At 47.5% G+C, this 24,131-nt stretch overlaps 1 protein-coding gene across 1 annotated transcript; it reads left to right on the forward strand.

Moving 5' to 3' along the window:
* Positions 1-21,822: 21,822 nt before the first annotated feature.
* LOC119309937 (aspartic proteinase nepenthesin-1-like) lies at positions 21,823-23,765 on the forward strand. Its single transcript, XM_037585830.1, has one exon. It carries the CDS (start codon positions 22,102-22,104, stop codon positions 23,488-23,490), a length of 1,389 nt encoding a protein of 462 aa, XP_037441727.1. The 5' UTR covers positions 21,823-22,101; the 3' UTR covers positions 23,491-23,765.
* Positions 23,766-24,131: the final 366 nt, after the last annotated feature.

Here is a 24,131-nt window from a genome sequence, read left to right on the forward strand (position 1 = left end):
CTTTGCCTGATCATCCTCTTAAGAAAATTGAAACACTTGATATCTTTTATAATGGACTAACCGATGCTTCCAACGACCACCTTGATAGTTGTGTTGGTTGTGTTTTCAGGGAAAGGACAGTTGACCAAGCTGAATTGCTATTGAATAATATGTTGGCAAATGAAAATAATTTGGCACTTCCTGAACCAATTCCTAATCCAACTCCTAAGAAAAGTGGTGTTCTATTTCTCAGTCCTGAAGATATGCAAGAGGCAAAGAAATCTATGAAAGAGAAAGGTATTAAGCTGAAGATGTTAAAAATTTACCTCCTGTCAAAGAAATACATGGCCTCAATATACCACCTAAAGAAATTCAAGGTCTTGATAACCCGACACAGGTAGTGAAGGTAAACTCTCTATAGATATGATAAAGTTGTAATCCCGTCTACTAAGTTTGCTAGCCAATGCTTAGATGAATTTGATGATTTTATGGCTCAACAAGAAAATTTCAATGCTTATGTTAGTAGAAAATTGAAAAGTAATTCTTATATGATTGGACACTTTAGTGATTATATGTCTAGAAATTAAGGGTGAACTTAAACTCACTAGTAAACATGCTTCTATTGTCACCACTCAAGTAGAACAAGTACTTAAGGCTCAGATGATTTGCTTGATGAACTAAATAGTAAACATGATTTTGCTGTTAGACTGGCTACTAGAACTGGTAAAATGACTCAGGAACCTTTGTATCCTGAAGGACACCCTAAGAGAATTGAGCAAGATTCTCAGAGAAATAATTTAGATGCTCCTAGTCCTTCTAAAAAGAAGAAAAAGAAAAATGATAGGACTTTGCATGCTTCTAGTGAACCTATTGTAGAAACACCTGAGAATCCTAATGATATTTCTATCTCTGCTGCTGAAACACAATCTGGAGATGAACATGAATCTAGTGATAATGCTAATAATGATGTTCATGAAGATGCTCAACCTAGCAATAACAACGATATAGAAATTGAACCCGTTGTTGATCTTGATAACCCACAATCAAAGAACCAACGTTATGATAAGAGAGACTTGGTTGCTAGTAAGAATGGTAGGGAAGGAGAACCATGGGTTTAGAAACCCATGCCTTTTCCTCCTAAGCCATCCAAGAAAAAGGATGATGAGGATTTTGAGCACTTTGCTTAAATGATTAGACCTATCTTCTTACGTATGCGCTTAACTGATATGCTTAAGATGAACCCTTATGCTAAATACATGAAAGATATCATTATAAATAAAAGAAAGATACCTGAAGCCGAAATCTCCATCATGCTTGCTAACTATACTTTTAAGGGTGGAATACCTAAGAAACTTGGTGATCCAGGAGTACCCACTATACCATGCTCCATTAAAAGAAATTATGTTAAAACTGCTTTATGTGATCTAGGAGCCGGTGTTAGTGTTATGCCTCTTTCCTTATATCATAGACTTGAATTAAATAAGATGACACCTACTGAGATATCCTTGCAGATGGCCGATAAATTAGCTACTATACATGTCGGTATTTGTGAGGACGTGCATGTTGTTGTTGCAAATATTACTATCTTAACAGACTTTGTCATTCTTGATATTCCTGAGGATGACGGTATGTCGATTATCCTCGGTAGACCCTTTTTAAATACTACAGGTGCTGTTATTGATTGCAACAAAGGCAATGTCACTTTTCATGTCAATGGTAATGAGCATACGGTACACTTTCCGAGGAAACAACCTCAAGTTCACAGTATAAATTCTATTGGAAAAATTCCATCAATAATTATTGGAGGTTTTGAATTTCCTCTTCCTACTGCAAAGAAGAAGTATGATATTCTTATTATTGGGGATGTTCATATCCCCATTGAGGTAACCTAGTGTCATTTCGAAATTTCTTCGGTTTCATGCGATTCGGAATGAGTTTGTTAACAAGACTTGATCAACCTTCTTAGTAGGTTCCTTTTGATGGGCATGAGATGGACGAAGTTAGAAGGCACAAACTTCTGTACTCTCTCTTTACTTCCTGTTAATTAGAATAAATAAAGTAGAAATAGTATATTGTGTCTATTTTTTGAATTATCTATGCAATAAAAAATATCCAGAAAATAAAAGTTCTCCAAATGCCATGCCAATTTAATATGATTTCTTCTGGATTATTTGAGAATATCTGGCAGTAAGAACATAGCAGGGGGAGCAAGCACCTGGCCATGAGGGTCCACGGTGCGCCCACCCCTACAGGGCGCGCCCCCTGCCTCATGGGCCCATGGTGCCCCCCCCCCCACGTATTCCTGCACCCACACACTTCTTCTTCCACCCAAAAAAATCACTATACAGCTCAAGCATGAGTTCTAGCTCATTTTGCTGCCATTTTCGATCTCCTTGCTGAAAGCTCCATTCACAAAACTGCTTTGGGGGATTGTTCTTTGAAAAATATGAAGAGATTTTTCTTGAGGGGCTCTTCTAGCCAAGGCTCTAAGGATAAACAAGCTAAGGAGAATGAAAAACCCAAGTATAATCTTCCTCGTGTGGCGGAAGTACGGCCATGTGAATGGCCTTGTGATGATTTCTTGAGAGCAGCCGGGATATATGATGATTTCTATTCCTTGGTTGATAATGCGGGCCTCACCGACTTCCTCCACGACCAACTTGAACAGTATCTCTTACTCACCAATACTTTCGTGCAAAATTTCTACTTTTATCCTAAGAGATCACCTCCTTCAGTAGAGTTTAAATTATATGATGTTGATAGGGAGATGTCACTATATGAATTTTGCACGGTTTGCAAGATACCCTTCGGGGGTGGCTTAGAGGAACCGCATCATAAAGATGTGGAAGGATTTATTGACACTATCACTATAGGGGAAGAGAGGAAGGTTTCTGATGCAAGAATAACTAGCATACATTTTCCTGTTTTACGCTACTTTGCAATATTTGCTAGTCGAAGCTTAATTGGTCGCGAAAACTGTGGAAACCTTAGTGTTCCTGATATTATTATTTTGTTCCATGCTTTATTTCGTGATAAATCTTTTAGTATGGGCGCTATTATTGCTAGACGATTAAGTCTAAACCATGCAAAGGGCCCCATCTTTGGAGGTATCTATGCTTCACGCCTTGCTAAACAGTTCGAGATACCTATTAGGCACTATGAGAAAGAAGAAAAGCTGTTGCCTCCTACTTTTCTAGATTATAAGAGCGTGGTAGAACATTAGTTTATTGTTACAAATGATGCGAATATGCTTAAATACAATTTGAGATTTCATAAGAAACATAGTGAAACTATTATCCTGCCTGCACCCTCTTTGTTTCATTTATCTTCAGGCACGTTTCTTGTCTGGCCGGAGGCCGTTCATGCATACCGAGGCCAAACATCAGCCCCAGAGCCTGAGCCGGAACCACAACTTGACCCTTATCGACCATCCTTTTATTAGTGGAATCCGGAGGAGTTTGCCAGCCAGTGGTACCCAGATGATACTCCTCAGTACACCGGAGGGAGTAGCTCTGACCCATCGCCATAGACCAACTTAGGCTAAAAGCCTAAGCTTGGGGGAGTATGTATTCCTCACCGACTTTAAATTCATGTTCACACACTCATTCTAGATGTCGGTGCTCATACTCTTTCATTGTATTATCCATGCTAGTTTAATTTCTATTTCTAGCTTTGTTCTTGTGTGTGAGATAAACCTTAAGAAAAAACAAAAATTAGTAATAGCTTTTAGCTAGTTTATTTTCCATGCCTGTAGTAGTACCAATTAAAAGAAAAAGTCAAAAAAAATCTCATTCTTCTTTTTTTCTTGTTGGGAGCTTTCACGTGTAAATAGTTTTATTTCTTTTCTTTTCCTTTGGGGGTCGAGAGGAGAAGACCATAATGAAAATGTCTAAGTGGCTCTCATATGCATGATTGTTTATTTAACCAAGAGCCCATATTACTCTCTCTTCTCTCTTGAAATGAATGCTTGTAGATTCCAGCTTAGTCCAATGCACGCGCACTATTATTATTATCCACACCGTTCGGTCGTGCAAGTGAAAGGCAATAATGATGATATATGATGGACTGGTTGAGATAAGAGGAGCTGGTATGAACTCGACCTCTCTTGTTTTTGCAAATATGATTAGTTCATTGTTCCCGATTCAGCCTATTATGAATAAACATGTGTGCAATGACAATTAGAGATTATAGTTGCTTATGACATGCTTAATTAGCTAGGAGCTTATAATGGTTTACCTTGCGTGCTAACATGCTATTAAAATGGTTGTGATGTGGTATGATAGGGTGGTATCCTCCTTTGAATGATTCAAGTGACTTGACTTGGCATATGTTCACGCATGTAGTTGAAACAAAATCAACATAGCCTTCATGATATTTATGTTCATGGTGGATTATATCCTACTCATGCTTGCACTCGGTGTTGATTAATTTTAATGCATGTTCATGACTGTTGTCGCTCTCTCAGTTGGTCGCTTCCCAGTCTCTTTCCAGCCTTCACCTATACTAAGAGGGAATACTGCTTGTGCATCCAAACTCCATAAACCCCGAAGTTATTCCATATGAGTCCACCATACCTTCCTATATAAGGTATCTACCTGCCGTTCCAAGTAAATTTGTATGTGCCAAACTCTAAACTCAAATGAAATTATGTTTTGTATGCTCGAACAGCTCATGTATCAACTAGGGATGTCTGTATCTTCCATGTTAGGCGTGTTATTCTCAAGAGGAGTGGACTCCGCTCCTCATTCATGCGAAAATGACTGGTCACCGGGATGCCCAGTCCCATGCTCAAATCAAATCAAAATAATTAAACAAAACTCCCCCAGGATTGTTGTTAGTTGGAGGCACCCGTTGTTTCGGGCAAGCCATGGATTGATGCTTGTTGGTGGAGAGGGAGTATAAACTTTACCATTCTGTTTGGGAACCGCCTATAATGTGTGTAGCATGGAAGATATCGAGATCTCTCAGTTGTTATGTTGACAGTGAAAGCATACCACCCAAAATGTTATTATATCTGTTTCAAAAACCGAGCTCTGGCACCTCTACAAATCCATGCTTCCCTCTGCGAAGGGCCTATCTATTTACTTTTATGTTGAGTCTTCACCCTCTTATTAAAAAGCACCCGCTAGAGAGCACCGCTGTCATTTGCATCCATTACTATTAGTTTATATTGGGTATGACTATGACTGGATCTCTTTTACCATGAATTACAATGTTTAGTCAATCCTTGATCTTTAAAGGTGCTCTGCATTTATGTTTTGTGGTCTCGGAAAGGGCTAGCGAGATACCATCTTGTTTTATCATATTATGATTGTTTTGAAGAAGTGTTGTCATCCGAGTTTTATTATTATTGCTTGCTAGTTGATTATGCCATTGATATGAGTAAACATGAGACCTAAGTGTTATTGTGAATATGGCTAGTTCATAATCTTTGTTGAAAACTTGAATGTTGGCTTTACATATTTACAACAACAAGAGCAAACAGAGTTTGTAAAAGTTTTTCTTTATCACTTTCAGTTTATCAACTGAATTTCTTGAGGACGAGCAAAGGTTTAAGCTTGGGGAGTTGATACGTCTCTGTCATATCTACTTTTCCAAACACTTTTGCTCTTGTTTTGGACTCTGATTTGCATGATTTGAATGGAACTAACCTGGACTGACGCTGTTTTCAGCAGAACTACCATGTTGTTATTTTTATGCAGAAACAAAAGTTCTCAGATTGACCTGCAAATCCATAGAGCAACTTTTGAGAATTAATAAAAAATACTGGTGAAAGAATCAGCGTTAGGGGGCCCACATCCTGTCCACGAGGATGGGGGCGCGCCCCCACCCCCTGCCTCGTGGGCCCCCTGGACGTCCAACGACCTCAACTACAACTCCATATATTTTCTTTCACGGAGAAAAAAATCAGAGAGAAAGAATTATCGCATTTTACGATACGGAGCCGCCGCCAAGCCCTAAACTCTCTCGAAAGGGCTGATCTGGAGTCCGTTCGGGGCTCCGGAGAGGGAAATCCGCCGCCGTCGTCATCATCAACCATCCTCCATCACCAATTTCATGATGCTCACCGCCGTGCGTGAGTAATTCCATCATAGGCTTGCTGGACGGTGATGGGTTGGATGAGATTTACCATGTAATCAAGTTAGTTTTTTTAGGGTTTGATCCCTAGTATCCACTATGTTCTAAGATTGATGTTGCTATGACTTTGCTATGCTTAATGCTTGTCACTAGGGCCCGAGTGCCATGATTTCAGATCTGAACCTATTATGTTTCATGAATATATGTGAGTTCTTGATCCTATCTTGCAATTCTATAGTCACCTATTATGTGTTATGATCCGTTAACCCCGAAGTGACAATAATCGGGATACTTACCGGTGATGACCATAGTTTAAGGAGTTCATGTATTCACTAAGTGTTAATGCTTTAGCCCGGTTCTCTATTAAAAGGAGGCCTTAATATCCCTTAGTTTCCATTAGGACCCCGCTGCCACGGGAGGGTAGGACAAAAGATGTCATGCAAGTTCTTTTCCAAAAGCACGCATGACTATATTCGGAATACATGCCTACATTACATTGATGAACTGGAGCTAGTTCTGTGTCACCCTATGTTATAACTATTACATGAGGAATCGCATCCGATATAATTATCCATCACCTATCCAATGCCTACGAGCTTTTCACATATTGTTCTTTGCTTAGTTACTTTGGCGTTGCCACTGTTACAATTACTACAAAACTGCTACTATTACTTTTGCTACTGTTACCGTTACTTCCATACTACTTTGCTACTAAATACTTTGCTGCAGATACTAAGTTATCCAGTTGTGGTTGAATTGACAACTCAACTGCTAATATTTGATAATATTCTTTGGCTCCCCTTGTGTCGAATCAATAAATTTGGGTTGAATACTCTACCCTCGAAAACTGTTGCGATCCCCTATACTTGCGGGTTATCAGTGGCCCGCTGGGGTGGCCCGCCTGGAACGGCAGCAGCGGTCTCCCACTAAGTGCAGGTGTGCTCTGGGACAGCCACGATAGCGGGGGGTGGCCGTAGGCAGCGGTCGTCGCAGCCGGCGGAGGCGCGGGTGGTCCGGCCAAGTACAGGCAGATGCCCTGGACGGCCGTCACGAGATCCCGCAAAGTGCTGGTTACTTCTTCCGGTGTGAAAATGGAGGGTGACTATGCAGCAGTGGTGACCGGGGCCGGCGGAATTTGGGACCCGTCGGTGGTGATGGTCGTCTGCGGGGTGGAGGTGGTCGGCAGCTGTTGCGTTGGTGGTGAAGACGACATGATCGATCCCAAGTCTCTGGATACCAAATTGGTAGGAGCTGGGACCCTACCGGGTCTAGGGCGTAGGTTATAGGGGAAGGAGGGAGCTGGACGTGGCGAAGCTCGCGGTCGCCGGCGGCAAGGCGTCGTCATGCGTGAGAGGGAGAGGCGGGCGGCGCAAGAGGCGGCTAGGGTTAGGTCTCCCGGCTCCCTAAGGGAAGCCGAGCAACTAATGATTGCTTCTTGCTTGATTAGATTGATACATCTCGAGGATTTTACTTGACTCCCTAGCAAACGACCTAATAATGATAAGATAATTGGGCTAAGCCCCTAATAACGATAAGATAACTTGGGCCACAACCCACTGGGCTAAGCCCCTAATATGCCGGTCATAACACAAGCATGCATTGCTGACTGAAACTAGAATCATACTCTTTCTTCAGACACAAGACAACACAATCTTTAGGTATCAACCTAATCTGCAAAAGAAGCTATCAATGGGATAGGCCCTTGAGGCCTTGACAGATCACAGAGAAGCTTCTTCTGAAAGGGCATCTACCCCATCAGGAAAACAACGGTCGAAAGGGTCGGCAACCGACAAGTCATGGGTGTCGAAGTACCTATTGCAATGAAAATAACTAGTTCCGAAGTTCAATTAAGCATCTTGGGAGAAGCTCTATTCTCCACTTTTAGCAGACTGAATTGATCAGGCATCCAATTCTTGTTGATGTAAATCTTCTTAGATATTCCAAATTTGATTTCCTTTACTACTTTTGCATTCAAAACAAAGAACTTGGCAAACCCAATATCTTCCTTACTGCCTTGGTAATTCTTCAACACTAGTACTTTGAGATGGCTCTCAATGCATTTGATTAGATCTATTGGGTCATACCGACGCACATTTTTCATCTCTACCACATATGTGTCCCACCGTGAAAGGACACAACAAACATATGTTAAAATAATTGTTAAGTTGGCTTTATTACATGACAATTTAATTTTCATTTTGAGATTGAAAGCAAAACAAGATGAATATTCACAATGACATAGAGCTTTTCCAAGCAGGGGAAGCATCTGAGGATGCCAAGAACCGCATTCAAATCTGGGCCATGGAACTGGAGAGCCAAAACTTTTACATTGTACATTGGGTTTTCCAAGCTCGGTGGGATTAATCCCTGAAGAAAACAATGGATATTAAAAAAATCTCCAAAATAAAATGTCAGGCAAGAGTCTAGAGACTGGAGGTGCTACATGGAAAACTAGATTGAGGATCTCAATTTCTAAGATGCGGGGAGACAAAATACCCACTATCTCTAGTTTAGGTGCTCTAGCTACCTAGATAGTCTCGCCGCCTAAGCCCGGAGAAGGTAACAACAACCTTTCAAGGTGAGGGGCCTCCTTAACAACCAATTCTCCTTCGTGTTCAAACACACAATCGATAACGTTGATCCTGAGAGTTGGTGAGATGATGTTGAGGCAAGACAGCTCACGAGTCCCCGACAGATGTAAATTCTCTAAGATGTGGCAGTGAGAGAGCACCCGAGACAAGACATCCTCGGAGATGGAAACACACCATAACGTGAGCTGCTTGAGGAGGGGGAAATTCAGTGAAGGTGCCACCTCCCTTGGAAAATGGCAGGTGCCAATGCTGAGCAAGAGGAGGGTTGATGCTAAGCAGAGCACGGACGGTGGCATATGTTCCAAACGCAAGAAGCTGATGTCGAGCTCCTGAAGGTTGTCAAGGGCTCGGGAATGGAACCAGCTCTCGATCTGAGCGGCATCTTCGGCGTGCCCTTTTGCAAATCTATGGAGGTGGATGAAGAGGAAGGCGAAGCGGCGGGCGGGGCCAGGGTGTTCCGACAGGATCCTGGAGACGACAGAGAGGCTGTCAAACTCGTCGTCGAGATTGAGAGGCGAGGAGTGAGGGGGTCCTGGATTAAGGGGTCCTCGGACAGCCGGACTGTTGGACTATGAAGATACAAGATAGAAGACTTCGTCCCGTGTCTGGATGGGACTCTCCTTTGCGTAGAAGGCAAGCTTGGCAATTCGGATATGTAGATTTCCTTCTCTGTAAACCGACTTTGTGTAACCCTAGCCCCCTCCGATGTTTATATAAACCGGAGGGATTAGTCCATAGGACAAAAACAACAATCATAATCATAGGCTAGCTTCTAGGGTTAGCCTCCTTGATCTCGTGGTAGATCAACTCTTGTAATACTCATATCATCAAGATCAATCAAGCAGGAAGTAGGGTATTACCTCCATAGAGAGAGCCCGAACTTGGGTAAACATCGTGTCCCCCGCCTCCTGTTACCATTAGCCCTAGACGCACAGTTTGGGACCCCCTACCCGAGATCCGCCGGTTTTGATACCAACATTGGCGCTTTCATTGAGAGTTCCACTGTGTCGTCACCATAAGGCTTGATGGCTCCTTTAATCATCTACAGTGATGCGATCCATGGTGAGGTTTTCCTCCCCGGACAAATCTTCGTATTCGGCGGCTTCGCACTGCGGGCCAACTCGCTTGGCCATCTGGAGCAGATCGATAGCTACGCCCCTGGCCATCAGGTTAGGTTTGGAAGCCTGAACTACACTACCAACATCTGCGGAGACTTGATCTTCAACGGATTCGAGCCCATGGCAGGTGCGCCCTATAGCTGCGATAAGCATGACTTAGATCTGCCATCAGACGGCGATCGGGAGATCATACCTGCAGCTGCCCCGGCTTTAAACCCGAAGCAGATCGTTCCATCCGAGGACAGGTGGATGGACCCTGCCATGGAGGCCGCACACTCAGCAGCGATAGAGCCGAACACCGATCTCACTTCCAAGGAGGTCTGTGTTATCAGACCCTTGGACTCGTCTCCAGCCACGGGTTCCGAACCGCGTACATCAGCGTCAGTCATACTTAACTGGGCGCCGATCATGGAGTTTAGCTCCGTGGATATCTTTCAGCATTCGCCCTTGGGCGATATAGTAAATTCATTGAAGTCCCTCTCCCTGTCAAAGGACTCTCCGCCGAACTATGTCCGGCTTGAGTGGGAAGCAGATGATGAAGAATTTCGCTGCCCACCCACCACCCACTTGATAGCCACTGTCGACGACTTGACAGACATGCTAGACTTTGACTCCGAAGACATCGACGGTATGGACGACGATGCGGGAGAAGAAGAGGAACCACTACCCACAGGGCGCTGGATAGGCACCTCGTCATATGACATTTACATGGTGGATACCCCCAAAGAAGATAATGGCAAGGGCAAAAAGGATACATGTGAGGACAAACCTCCTGAAAAGCAACCTAAGAACCGACGCCGCCGTTCTAAACCCCGCCATAGCAAAAACAGCGATATCGGCACCAGAGACAACAGCACTCCGGATGATGCCGAAGACGAAAACAATCCCACCGAGCCAAGCCTCGAGCAGGCCATTCGGGAGAACGGGCAAGCTAGCCCCGACGAACAGGCAATGGACGAAAATTACATGCCCCTCTCCGAAGATGAGGTGAGCCTCGGCGATGAAGAATTTATCGTGCCTGAGGATCCCGTCGAGTAGGAGCGCTTCAAGCGTCGGCTTATAGCCACTGCGAAGAGCCTGAAGAAAAAACAGCAGCAGCTTCAAGCTGATCAAGATCTGCTCACTGACAGATGGACTGAAGTCCTGGCAGCCGAGGAATACGAACTCGAACGCCCAAACAAAAACTACCCAGGCGGAAGTTGTTACCTCAATTCGAGGACGAGGGACTAGCACAGGATGCGGCTGACCGACCACCCCATGGCCGAGATAAAGTGATGTATCATCCCGAATACCAACCCGCACCATGTCGCCGAACAACTAAAAACACCAAGGCCCGGGGCTACATGCATGACCTGCGAGATGAACTGGAAGACAAAGCAGGACATCCAAGATCAATCTACGGATCACGGGGGCGTGCCTCAAGACGCGACGATGACCGTCATGCCGGATACACTACATATAAATCCACCAGGGCCAAATACAGCAGACCAGCTGCATCCAAACTACATCGCGAAGTGGCCCGGCACAGAGGCGCCACACACCCCCTATGCTTCACGGATGAAGTAATGGAACATGAATTCCCACAAGGGTTTAAACCCGTGAACATTGAACCATATGATGGAACAACCGATCCCATGGTCTGGATTGAAGATTTCCTTCTCCATATTCACATGGCCCGTGGTGATGATCTTCACGCCATCAAGTACCTCACACTAAAACTCAAGAGACCAGCTCGACACTGGTTAAACAGTCTGCCATAAAACTCCATTGGCAGTTGGGAGAACCTGGAAGATGCATTTCTCGACAACTTTCAGGGCACTTATGTACGACCACCGGATGCTGATGACTTAAGTCATATAACCCAACAGCTCGGAGAGTTAGCCAGGAAATTCTGGACTCGGTTCTTAACTAAAAAGAACCAGATTGTCGACAGTCCGGATGCCGAAGCCCTAGCAGCCTTTAAACACAACATCCGCGACGAGTGGCTACCCCGACACCTTGGCCAAGAGAAGCCGAAATCCATGGCAGCCCTCACAACACTTATGACCCGCTTTTGCACGGGCAAGGATAGCTGGTTAGCCCATAGCAGTAGCACGTCAGGAAAGCCTGGCGCCTCAGATGCCAGAGACAGCAACGGCAAACCCCGACGCAACAGATTCAAGCATCGAAATAATGGCGATAACGCTGAAGACACGGCCGTCAACGCCGGATTCAGTGGATCCAAGTTCGGTCAGTGGAAGAAGCCATTTAAAAGAAACAATCCGGGCCCGTCCAGTTTGGACCGCATCCTCGATCGTCCATGTCAAATCCATGGCACCCCCGATAAACCAGCCAACCACACCAACAGAGAATGTTGGGTGTTCAAACAGGCCGGCAAGTTAAATGCGGAAAATAAAAAGGGGCTATACAGCAATGACGACGAGGAGCCCCGGCCACCGAACACAGGGGGACAGAAGAAATTTCCTCCCCAAGTTAAAACAGTGAATATGATATACGCCACCCATATCCCTGAGCGGGAACGGAAGCGCGCAATAAGGGACGTCTACACGATGGAGCCATTCGCCCCAAAATTCAAAACATGGTCTTCCAGTCCGATCACCTTTGATCGCAGAGACCATCCGACCAGCATTCGTCATGGCGGCTCAGCCGCACTGGTCCTTGACCCCATCATCGACGGATTCCACCTCACAAGAGTCCTCATGGACGGTGGCAGCAGCCTGAACCTGCTTTATCAGGATACAATGCGTAAAATGGGTATCGATCCCTCGATGATCGAACCCACCAAAACCACCTTCAAAGGTGTCATACCAGGTGTAGAGGCCCGTTGCATAGGCTCAATCACACTGGAAGAGGTCTTCGGATCCCCGGATAACTTTCGAAGCGAGGAGTTAATCTTCGACATCGTCCCCTTTCGCAGTGGTTATCATGCACTGCTTGGACGAACCTCATTTGCTCGATTCAATGCGGTGCCACATTATCCCTATCTCAAGCTGAAGATGCCCGGACCCCGTGGTGTCATAACAGTCAACGGGAATACGGAGCGCTCCCTCCGCACTGAGGAGCAGACCGCGGCACTGGCAGTAGAAGCACAAAGCGGACTTTTAAGGCAGAACCTCAATTTGGCAATAAGGCCCCCGGACAATCTTAAATGAGTCTGAACCGCTCTACAACAGAAACATCCGTCTCGCCCAGAGCTCACCTAGCAATTCGGCCTCTGTCCTAGTCCCAGTCAAGTGGCACAATTTGTGCCGTGCGTACATAACTACGCACTTAAAATACCATGGGCATGGACGGAGGCACAGCTAGACGGCGGTCCACAATGCGACTCAACCGCCCGAGGATCCGCACACCTTCACCTTATTTCTCTCTTTCAGTCCTTTCTCTTTGTGAGGCTCTTCTAGTAACCTGATCATCGGACCCATAGCGGGACGGACATACCAAGGAATTAAGGAGCTTGGACATATAAGGGAATCCCCAGGTGGTCTCTACTAACGATCCTTATACCTGTTTTACATACCCACATGTAGCTCGCTCTTGGTAAAGGCATGTCAAATAGCCCCACTTGCTTATCGCACCACTTGTATACATACGCCTTGACGTATCATTCAAATAACAATGGAAAACAATTTATAGCATCGGCTTATTATTTCATTCATTTTCCTTGATTGTGTATTTATTACAAAATTGCACCTGTACATTCTGGTACGTTTAGTTCGCCAAGGGCTTTAGTGCACCCATAACACGGCAAGAAAGTCCGAACACTTTATAGTATAGCTCGGCACCCCGAACTTATAGCATTATATGCATTGGCTCCGAATCATGTCTTTCGTCAAATGTTGGGTTTGCCCGGTCCATGTTTTGCCACCCTACACTATATCGGCTAAGGCAGCACAGGGAGAACTACTGCGATTGTGTCCCGGTTCTTCCGGACGAGCACCTCAGTAAAGAAAGCCGAAAACTAATTGTCATGATGTAGCTAGAGCTGGTCGCTGTTCGAGAGGTCTCAAAATCCTTAAAGATTTTTTCCGCTTCAAGCGAGGAATCTGTTATCGTCCGATTTAGGCGTGTATAGCGCCCCAAGTTCGGCCTTCCTAATACCAGGGGCTTCGCCAAAATTTAAAGTTATAGAGCTCCTATGGCTAAGTGAGAGTGATAAAGCCGTATAGTCCGATTGCCTTGTTCGTTGCGCTAAACACTTCCTTAAAGGACCAAAATACTTGGGTAAAGAGTGTTTAGATTCATCCCAAACACCCCGGTACTAGTTGCATGGGGGCAGAAGTCAGCGACTGGCCAACTCTCAATATTTCATAAACGGCCGCACAGGAGAGACAATTTTAAATAAACATGCAATACATATTGCGTAGCAAACTTGTTTTATATTACAAGATTGGATAAAACAAATGTCTTCATTCAAAATTTACATCCTTTGCACATCACTCTGCTACAATGCGGGCTCCCTCTAGGACACCATCATAATAAATTTCGGTAATACATTGCTCCTTGCCCTCTAGCGGTCCCTCGGTCGTCAGCGCCTTGGCATTCATCTTGGCCCAATGCACCTTCGCATGGGCAAATGCCACCCGCGCACCCTCAATGCACACCGACCGCTTTACGACGTTAAGTCATGGGCAGGCACTTACAAGACGCTTGACGAGTCTGAAGTAACTGTTAGGCAGGGGCTCGGCCGGCCACAACCTGACTATAAGGTCCTTCATGGCCAGTTCGGCCGCCTTGTGCAGTTCGACTAACTACTTCAGCTGGTCGCTCAAGGGCCGTGGATGATCTGGCCCAAGGTACTGGGACAAGAACAACTTCTCTGTCGAGCTCCCTTCTTCGGCTCGGTAGAACTCCACGGCGTCTCTTAGGCTATGCGGCAAATCCGCAAATACTCCTGGAGAACTCCGAATTCGGGTAAGTAAAAAGAATGTTTCCTTCACATGCTTGCTTTGCATAACAAATGCCTTACCGGCCGCAATCTTTTGGGTCCTGGACTTCCTGGAGGGCTCTCTGGGCTTCGGCTCTAACGTCTTGTGCGCTCTGGAGGGCCTTGGCAAGCTCGGACTCCTTAGTCTTTGAGTCACGCTCCAAGGATTCACACTTCTTGACGGCATCCTGGAGCTCTTGCTGCACCTCGCCGACCCGGGCCTCATGCTTCTCGCATGCGGCGCGTTCCTTGGACGCTTTGTCTTCGCCCTCGGCTAATGCCTTCTTCAGGGTCACCACCTCGGTCGTGGCCCCTACAACAGTTCATAACGCTCTTGTCAGCGCAAACCAATTATCACTAATAATTATACAGGCAAAGTACTACATACCTCGGGTCTCCTCCAGCTGCTTCTTCACAAGGCCGAGTTCTTCCTCGGTCCGCTCCAGGCTCTGCTTTAGTCCGGAGACCTCCACGGTACGAGCGGCAGCGGCTAGCAGCAACGCCTGCTTATTCACATAAGACATCTTTGTTAGACTCATGTCATTATTATTTGATCCTCTGTTCGGCTTTTCTTTCCGAACACCTAACAGAGCATCAGGGGCTACTGTCTATACTGTGATATTTTTCCATAATTTTATTGCTTACCTCAAAGCCTGTTAGAAGGCTAGAGCAGGCTTCGGTCAGTCCGCTTTTGACGGACTGAACCTTCCTAATCACCATACTCATCAGAGTAGGGTGTTCTTCATCAATGGCAGCGCCGTGAAGCGCTTCCAGCAACCTGTCCGGTGCCTCCGGATGGACGGAGGTCATCGACACAGACGGCTCGCTCCCCTTGCTAGGGGCGGCCCTCTTTCCCATGTCCGAAACCTTTCGGGTTTCTGGAGCCGAATTCGGCTTGGGGCCAAACTGGCTGCGGCCCCCAAACTCGGAGTCCGTGGGGACCTTACTCCCCAAATGTTCGGTCACCGGGGTCTCACCCTCCGGCGTCTCCTGAACGGTCTCCCCTTGGCCCGACATCCTTTGAGACAGCACCTCGGTGTTGTCCGCACCCTTGGGGGAGGAAGCTGTCGAAAGAGACTCGCTATTCATCGCCACTGGGTCCAACGATCCTTCCGAGGAGGAGGATATCTCAATGTTGGACTTGGCCGGGCTGCAGGAGCATGATTGGTACGGTAAGACAAGATAAAACAAATAGATCGGGCATATTAGTATGTTCGAATAATTACAGTTTGGCCAGGGGCTTGGCCCTGGGGTCCCACTCCTTGCTGCTGTTGGTAACCGCGGCGGAGTAGTCCAGAAGGGAAGTCTTTCCCTTCTTGGATGTGTCGGCCTCCCCGTGTGTGGAGACCTTCCTCTTCCTCCCCCTAGTAGGTGGGGGACGGATTTCCTCCTCCTCGTCGTCTTCTTCGGTGGAGGAGCTCATCTCGGTGTCCTTGGACGTCGTGTCTGAGGCACCCTTGCGTCGGAGACCATCTCTGGTCCCCGTGGGCGCCTTCTTGGCCTTCTTCTCCGTCACCTCATAGGGCGCCGGAAACAACATCCTCGTCAGGAGAGGTGATTTTGTATCTTCAGGTTGCGTGGCCGGATAGTCGATCCTCTCCGCCACCGCTGCTTAATCCTGAAAGATTGGTGTGGAGGCTTAGGTTCCTCGCACAGCCATGTTAGTAAAAGGGCATGTCTCGCGAATATGATAACTCACCGGATTAGCTTGGCGTTTTGCGCTGAGCCCGCGATCTTTGGTCGTGGGCGAGGGTATCTCATCGGCCTTGAACAACACCTTCCAGATGTCTTCGTGCGTCGAGTCGAAGAGCTCTTTCAGCATCTGGTGTTCGGCCAGGTCGAACTCCCACAAATTGTAAACCCGTCTCTGGCACGGAAGGATCCTGCGGAAGAGCATGACTTGGATCACATTGACGAGCTTGATCTTCTTGCTCACCATGTTTCGGACACATGTCTGGAGTCCGGTCAGTTCTTCTGCTGAGCCCCAGGATAGGCCCTTCTCCTGCCAGGAGGTGAGCCGCATGGGAACGCCAGATCGGAATTCGGGGGTCGCTGCCCAGTTAGTGTCGCGCGGCTCGGTGATGTAGAACCACCCCGATTGCCACCCCTTTACGGTCTCCACAAAAGAGCATTCGAGCCAGGTGACCTTGGGCATCTTGCCCACCAGGTGACCTTTACATGTCTGGAGTGTTTTTGCGGAGAAGGCAAAAGCTTGGGCGTTGGAGCTCGAGAGGAAGGATAAGCAGAGGAAGAGGAAGGCATGGGTGAAAGAAGAGGAATCCTTATCCCTTTATAAAGGCAGATCATGCGCCTCCCCACATGCCCTAAAGCTCGCTTATTCCCCAAGCGTCGTGCTAATAGCTCGGTTGGGTTACCCACACCCGTATTAATGAGTATCTCGTGATAAGGGGACACGATCTCTGCTTCGACAAGACGTGCCAATGAAACTGCCTCGTAAATCGTGTTGTGGCAGGCTAATGAAACAGTTCGAATAATGACCGGGCCGTGGTGTGATGTCATGCTGTGAATAAACTGTCAGCAGATTAGATTCCTGAAATATTATACTCTCTATGGTGGTATGTGCAATTTGTTTTTGCAGAACCGGACACGATTCTTGTGTTCAATATCTACTTTGGAGTATTTGGAGAAGGAACCCGCCTTGCAATACCGAAGACAATCTGCGCGCCGGACTCAATCGTCATTGAAGCCTGGTTCAGGGGCTACTGAGGGAGTCCTGGATTAAGGGGTCCTCGGACAACCGGACTATATACTTTAGCCGGATTGTTGGACTATGAAGATACAAGATAGAAGACTTTGTCCCGTGTTCGGATGGGACTCTCCTTTGCGTAGAAGGCAAGCTTGGCAATTCGGATATGTAAATTTCCTTTTCTGTAAACCGACGCTGTGTAACCCTAACCCCCTCCGGTGTCTATATAAACCGAAGGGATTAGTCCGTAGAACAAGAACAACAATCATAATCATAGGTTAGCTTCTAGGTTTAGCCTCCTCGATCAATCAAGCAGGAAGTAGGGTATTACCTTCATAGAGGAGGAAGATGATGGTTCCAAGGATGGCGTTAGGAAGGCCGCTGATGAGATCACCGTGACTGATGACGTTGCCGTCGCAGACGCTATCACGCGCCTGTTTCTATTCCTGGGCCCGGCCGCTTCATTGGATGCGCCCCTTTTGGGTGCGGGTGCGGCAGCCTCCTCATCCGCCGCCATCCCCTTCAGGGCGGCATTCTTGGGTGGTCCTACGTGCCGCATTTTGCGGCGAATAGCCAGCATGACGGAGGCGACCGACTGGACCGGCCCACTATAAGGACCCCAGGTGTGAATACAGAGGTAAAAAATCGCATAACCGGAAATGAAGGCACGAGGTATCGAACCTAAGACGCCCCTATACTCAACAAGTGCTGCTAACCACCAGACTGAAAGGCTATATCTGCACGATGATGCATTGCGATTTTATTTAAGAACTCCCTGTTGTGGTATATTTCCATTGTATGTTATTTTCAGTACGTGTACTGCAGCATATAGATTTGAATATCTGATTTTTTGGGGAAAAGTTGGAACATGATTTGAATTACCTGAATATTTTCTGAAGTTGTGAACAAAATTTGAAAATGCAAATATTTATCGAAAATACGAACATTTTTTTCAAAACACGAACATTTTTTGGAATTACGAACAATTGGTTCAAAACGATTCTTTTTCAAAGGTTCGAAATACATGAACATTTTTTGAATAAGTGAACAAAAATGGACAAGCTGGAACATTTTTTGAAATTAGAGAACATTTTTCGAACTTATGACAAATATTAGAAATGAGAACATTTATTCAAATTCCTCAAACATATTTTGACTTTGAGAACTAATTTCAAAAACATGATTTTTTTTCAAATTTTTGAACGTATTTTGAAAGTTAGAACTTTCTTAGAATACGCGATCATTTTGTGAATTTGTGAATAAACAGATAAAATGCAAACAAAATTTTGAAATTCTGAACATTTTCTGAAAAGTTGTGAAAATTATGGAAAAGATACCATAAGCCGCTGAAGATTTGATCTTTTCTAAAATTTTGAAACTACTTTTTTGAAACACAAACATTATTTGGTAAAGTCATTATTTTTATGGAAAAAAGGAAGAAAATTGAATAGGAGAACTTTTTCGAGATTCTGAACAATTTTTTGAAAACACAAACATTTCTTGAAAAACAATAAAACAAATTAAAATGTGAACATGTTTTAAAATTACGAACAACTTTTACCAAAACACAAAACTTTTTTGAAATTCCCGTGCACATTTTTTGCATTTGCAAATTTTCCAGCGTGACATTTTTTTAAAGTTGAGAAATTTGTTTCCCAAACGGTACCATTTGCTGAAATTGTGAACAATTTTGGATAATAGGAACATTTTTTAAGTTCAAATATTTCTTAATTTGTGAACAAAATTTCAAAATACAAACAATTTTTGAATTTGTGACAAATTTTGAATTATGAATATTCTTTAATATGCGAACAGAATTCAAAAACGGTATTGAAGTTCTTGAATACTTTTTATTTTGTGAATAAAAATTAAAATTCGGACTTTTTGAAATTCTAAATTTTTATGAAATTTAGGAAACAATTAAAGAAGCGAATAAAATTTGAAATTTTAAAATTTTTAGAATTCCGAACATTTTTTCTATTGAAGCGAACAAAGTTTCAATTACTAGTTTTTTGGAATTTTGGAAGAAAACATTTTTTGGAATTTAAAATAATTTTGAAATAGAAAAGAATAAAAGATGCAAGAATAAAAAAATAAAAGGAAGAGAAATAGAAAAAAGAAAAAACTGGTTTCAGAAACCTACTAGAAAGTTCCCAAAACCGGAATAAACCGGCTGAAAACATCATAGAAGGTTCCTAAAAACGGTATCCCTGAAGGCCGGTCCACTCTGGAACGATCGTTGGATCCTTGTGCGAAACAGCGACAACTTGCCGCAAAGAGCGGCAAATAGGGTATGCTGGCGTTGTTGCCCCCTCCAGTGGATCGGAATGAAACGATCACGACTCACGAGCCTAGTCTCCAGCTTAGGCTATTGGGCTGGGCTGGGCCAGCGCATTTCTTGTCTATAATTTATACTGTTTCGTTTGAATTAATTCCGTGACTCATGTTTTTTTCATGGTAATACGTGTCTTATTTATATCATAAGGATCATAGTATGAGGCATGTACAAACCGACCTGGCAAAACTGAAAAATAGCAAAACGCTAGCCTTTGCACAAAGGAACAACAACCAAGAAGTAAAATCACAATTAAGACTGAAGAAACCTTTAAACTTGACACCAATGCCCGTCACAGGCTCTGGGACCACCATAGCAGCCACCAAAGGAAACAATGAGGAATCACCTTCACACCTGAGCTCGAAGCGGCTCCATCACTGATATGCAGATTTGCGGACCTCCAAGGTGGTTCACCAAAAGCGAAATCATTACCATTAAATGAATTAGACCGGGGCAACACCCCGGACACGCCATCGAACTCCAGATCCGTCACCCCCACACGACAAAAACGTAGGAGGAGAAAACCATACCTGCCATCCACGAACCACGAACCCAGCACACGATCGACCATTTTCTAGATGCCGCCGATGCAGACCACAATCTGAGCAATCCCGCAGCCGCCAGATCAGGATCTGAAGATTAGGAAGTCAGCATGCGGTTCAACCGCCCCCTCGGAAGGGGGAGGTCGGGTTGCACCTTCCGTCACCGAAAACACGAGCTCTAGAACCGACATAGCGTGTAGGTGAACAAGGTTAGGGAGGTAGCAGGGTAGAGAGCCGACGAGGGGGGATGGCGATCGACGCCACCGACTAGCCAAGAACCGGAAGGGGACACAGTTATGAGATGTCAGAGGGGGTCCAACAACTGGAAGGCCAAGGCCAAAAACCACACTGGCAGGGAACACCATCAAGCCATGGACGACTGGAGAATGCATGTTCATGGCCGCCGTGACCGGAGCAGTGCCGGCAAGAATCCACCACGAAGCTTCAACCATATACCAAGAGGAACCACCGTGACCAAACACCCGCAAAAGTTGTTGCTGCAGCTTGGAGGAGGCGTCGTCGAAGACAGAGGGCGCCCTGCACCGGGCAGGACCGAGCCTCGGCCACCTCCTCGCAAGGGCCTCGTGCGGCCCCCACGAGCAGCAACGCAAAGAGGAAGTTGCGTCGACGCAGGAGAAGCACCCACGGGCATGGCCGCGTTACCACGCCGGACCGACAATGAAGGATGCAATAGTTGGAGGAGCCACCCGCGGTGCACCATATCAAATCTGGGAGGTATTGGGGTTTGGCGTGAGGGAGACGAAGCCGCCCCGCCGCCGCCATCCCCGGGCGTAGCATGGCTTCGTCGGCCGGGTGGTGGCCGCGATACTATGCGGCCGTGGTGGAGGAGGGCTCCCGGCGGCGGTCAAGGGTTTCCTTGTGTGGCCAAATGCGGCGATACGGGGCGGGAAGTCTCCGCCAACCCCCCTTGAGCTGAAAGTTGTGTGAAGATCACACATAAACATAGGATGGAGCACTGGGACGGATTAATAAGCTGAAAGTAGTGGGAAGATGATGGCTAGCTGATGCTGATGGCCGGTTTCATCCTCGACCTATGCAGTCGTGTACCGCACCCTCATTCAACTTGCATCAACGTCACACCAGCCAACATTCCACTATGCAGAGGGTAAGGCATAATCCACTCCGTGGCGAGCTGATGGAACCCGGGCACTACCCATACGGCCATACCCACACATATGCTTTGTCTAATGCCTTAGTTCAGTAGGCCGCAAGCCAAGCATAATGCACCATCACAGGAAGTGGTAGCCCGACACGGCGGAGAGACATGCTGTCAATTGGATTTCTTGCGCGCTCCATTCCTTCCTGGAAGCCCAGATTAGGTTCGAATTAGATCCGGACATCGAATATCTGGTCTCTTCTTGCAGGAATCCGGCGGCGCGCATTGCTAGGGCCCGAGCATCTCTCACCAGCAACCTTATCTATGCAGAGTTCCCCGCTAAGTTCGGTGGTCACATCAAGAATTTTAGCCGTGATCTTAGTGGTGCCTGCGGTCGATGAGGTACAGGTCGCCAAACTCTCCCTCGCTCGGCTCCACACACCGAGCGATCGATCGGTGATGCCCGGCCCGCCAAGAGCATTCCCCGACTTTGGTGCTTCGTCCACCATTGACAAGAGAATTTTCTAAAGCCGCCCGGACCATCATCGTCTTGGCCCTGCCGGGGTTACTTTCATGCGTTCGATGCGTGTTTGCGTCCGAGCGGTGCAGGAATAAATGGAACGTTCGTGCGTGGATATATATGCGACGTCTTGCCGCGCGAACTAGATATTCCAATTCGTTCGGGAGCTGGCTTGATCGTGGAGGGCAGCATGAAGCAGGCATTGGTGGCGCTGGCCGTGCCGTTGCTCCTCGCCGCGTCGCTGTACGCCTCTACGCCGCCGGACACGGCCGAGGCCTTCGCCGGGGACGTCCGCGTCCACCTGACGCACGTGGACGCCGGGAAGCAGATGTCCAGGCGCGAGCTGATCAGGCGCGTCATGCAGCGCAGCAAGGCGAGGGCGGCGGCGCTGTCCGTGGCGAGGAGCGGCGGCGGCCGCGTCGCCGGCAAGAGCGCGCAGCAGGAGGGGCAGCAGCAGCCTGGCGTGCCGGTCCGCCCTTCCGGCGACCTCGAGTACCTCATCGACCTCGCCATCGGCACGCCGCCGCAGCCCGTGTCGGCGCTGCTGGACACCGGCAGCGACCTCATCTGGACGCAGTGCGCGCCGTGCGCGAGCTGCCTCGCGCAGCCGGACCCGCTCTTCACCCCGGCCGCGTCGTCGTCGTACGTGCCCATGCGGTGCTCCGGCCAGCTCTGCAACGACATCCTGCACCACAGCTGCCAGAGGCCGGACACCTGCACCTACCGCTACAACTACGGCGACGGGACGACCACGCTGGGCGTCTACGCCACCGACCACTTCACCTTCGCGTCGTCGTCCGGGGAGAAGCTCAGCGTCCCGCTCGGGTTCGGCTGCGGCACCATGAACGTCGGCAGCCTGAACAACGGCTCCGGCATCGTCGGCTTCGGCCGGGACCCGCTCTCGCTCGTGTCCCAGATGTCCATCCGGCGCTTCTCCTACTGCCTCACGCCCTACACAAGCACCAGGAAGAGCACCCTCCTGTTCGGGTCCCTCTCCGACGGCGTCTTCGACGGCGACGACGCCGCCACCGGCCAAGTCCAGACCACGAGGCTCCTGCAGAGCCGCCAGAACCCGACCTTCTACTACGTCCCGTTCACCGGCGTGACGGTCGGCACTCGGCGGCTGCGGATACCGCCCTCGGCGTTCTCCCTGAGGCCCGACGGCTCCGGAGGGGTGATCGTCGACTCGGGCACGGCGCTCACGCTGTTCCCGGGGGCCGTGCTCGCGGAGGTGCTGAGGGCGTTCCGCGCGCAGCTGAGGCTGCCGTTCGCGAACAGCAGCAGCCCGGACGACGGCGTCTGCTTCGCGACGCCGATGGCCACAGGCGGGGGGAGGCGCGCGTCGGCCGCGAGGGCGGTGGTGGCGGTGCCGAGGATGGTGTTCCACTTCCAGGGCGCGGACCTCGAGCTGCCGCGCCGGAACTACGTGCTGGACGACCCGAGGAGGGGGAGCTTGTGCATCCTCCTGGCCGACTCCGGGGACTCGGGCTCCACGATCGGCAACTTCGTGCAGCAGGACATGCGCGTGCTATACGATTTGGAGGCGGAGACCCTGTCATTCGCTCCGGCGCAGTGCTGATGCGCGCGGGCGCGGCAATGCGACCGAGGACGTCCGTATATGTGTATCAAAGCAGATGTGTCAATTATGGTAGCGCGCGCATGCATCAAACGAGAGCATGCGCCTCAAGGGAAGTTGTAATAAGTTTAGCTAGTAGTAGAATTTAGGAAATGCTAATAAACAACCAATGTTTTGTTACGGCTATTTTCTCTTGTGAGATGTTTTCTTAGGTCTTGTGAAGCAATGGCTTCAAGAATGACTATGGGTACACAGTTATGGCCAACAAAAAAACCTTTATGTGCAATAGGGCAGTTTTTTCAGTTCCAATGCATATGCAGTCCATGCTTCCGAGCATACCCGGAAACCAACTTTGCTCTCCTATTGCAAGCAATCTAGTAGCATCTTCATCATTTGGAGATCTCAAATACTGACCGTCAAAGACCTCGACAAATTTTCTAGTATTATCTAAAGCGGTGGACTTAGCTAGCCGACAGTACTCATCAGTAAAATCAGTTGATATCCCATAAGCTAGGATTCGAAATACTGAGAGCATCTCCAACAGGCGCCCAACGCGCGGCGCGCTAAAATCTGATTTGCGGCGAGCCCATCGCCAGGTTTGGCGCGGCGCGCAGCGCTGGCTCCAGCAGCCGCACTGAAATGGA

Source organism: Triticum dicoccoides, chromosome 5B (assembly GCF_002162155.2).
Source record: "Triticum dicoccoides isolate Atlit2015 ecotype Zavitan chromosome 5B, WEW_v2.0, whole genome shotgun sequence".
In the NCBI taxonomy this organism is placed as follows: Eukaryota; Viridiplantae; Streptophyta; class Magnoliopsida; order Poales; family Poaceae; genus Triticum; species Triticum dicoccoides.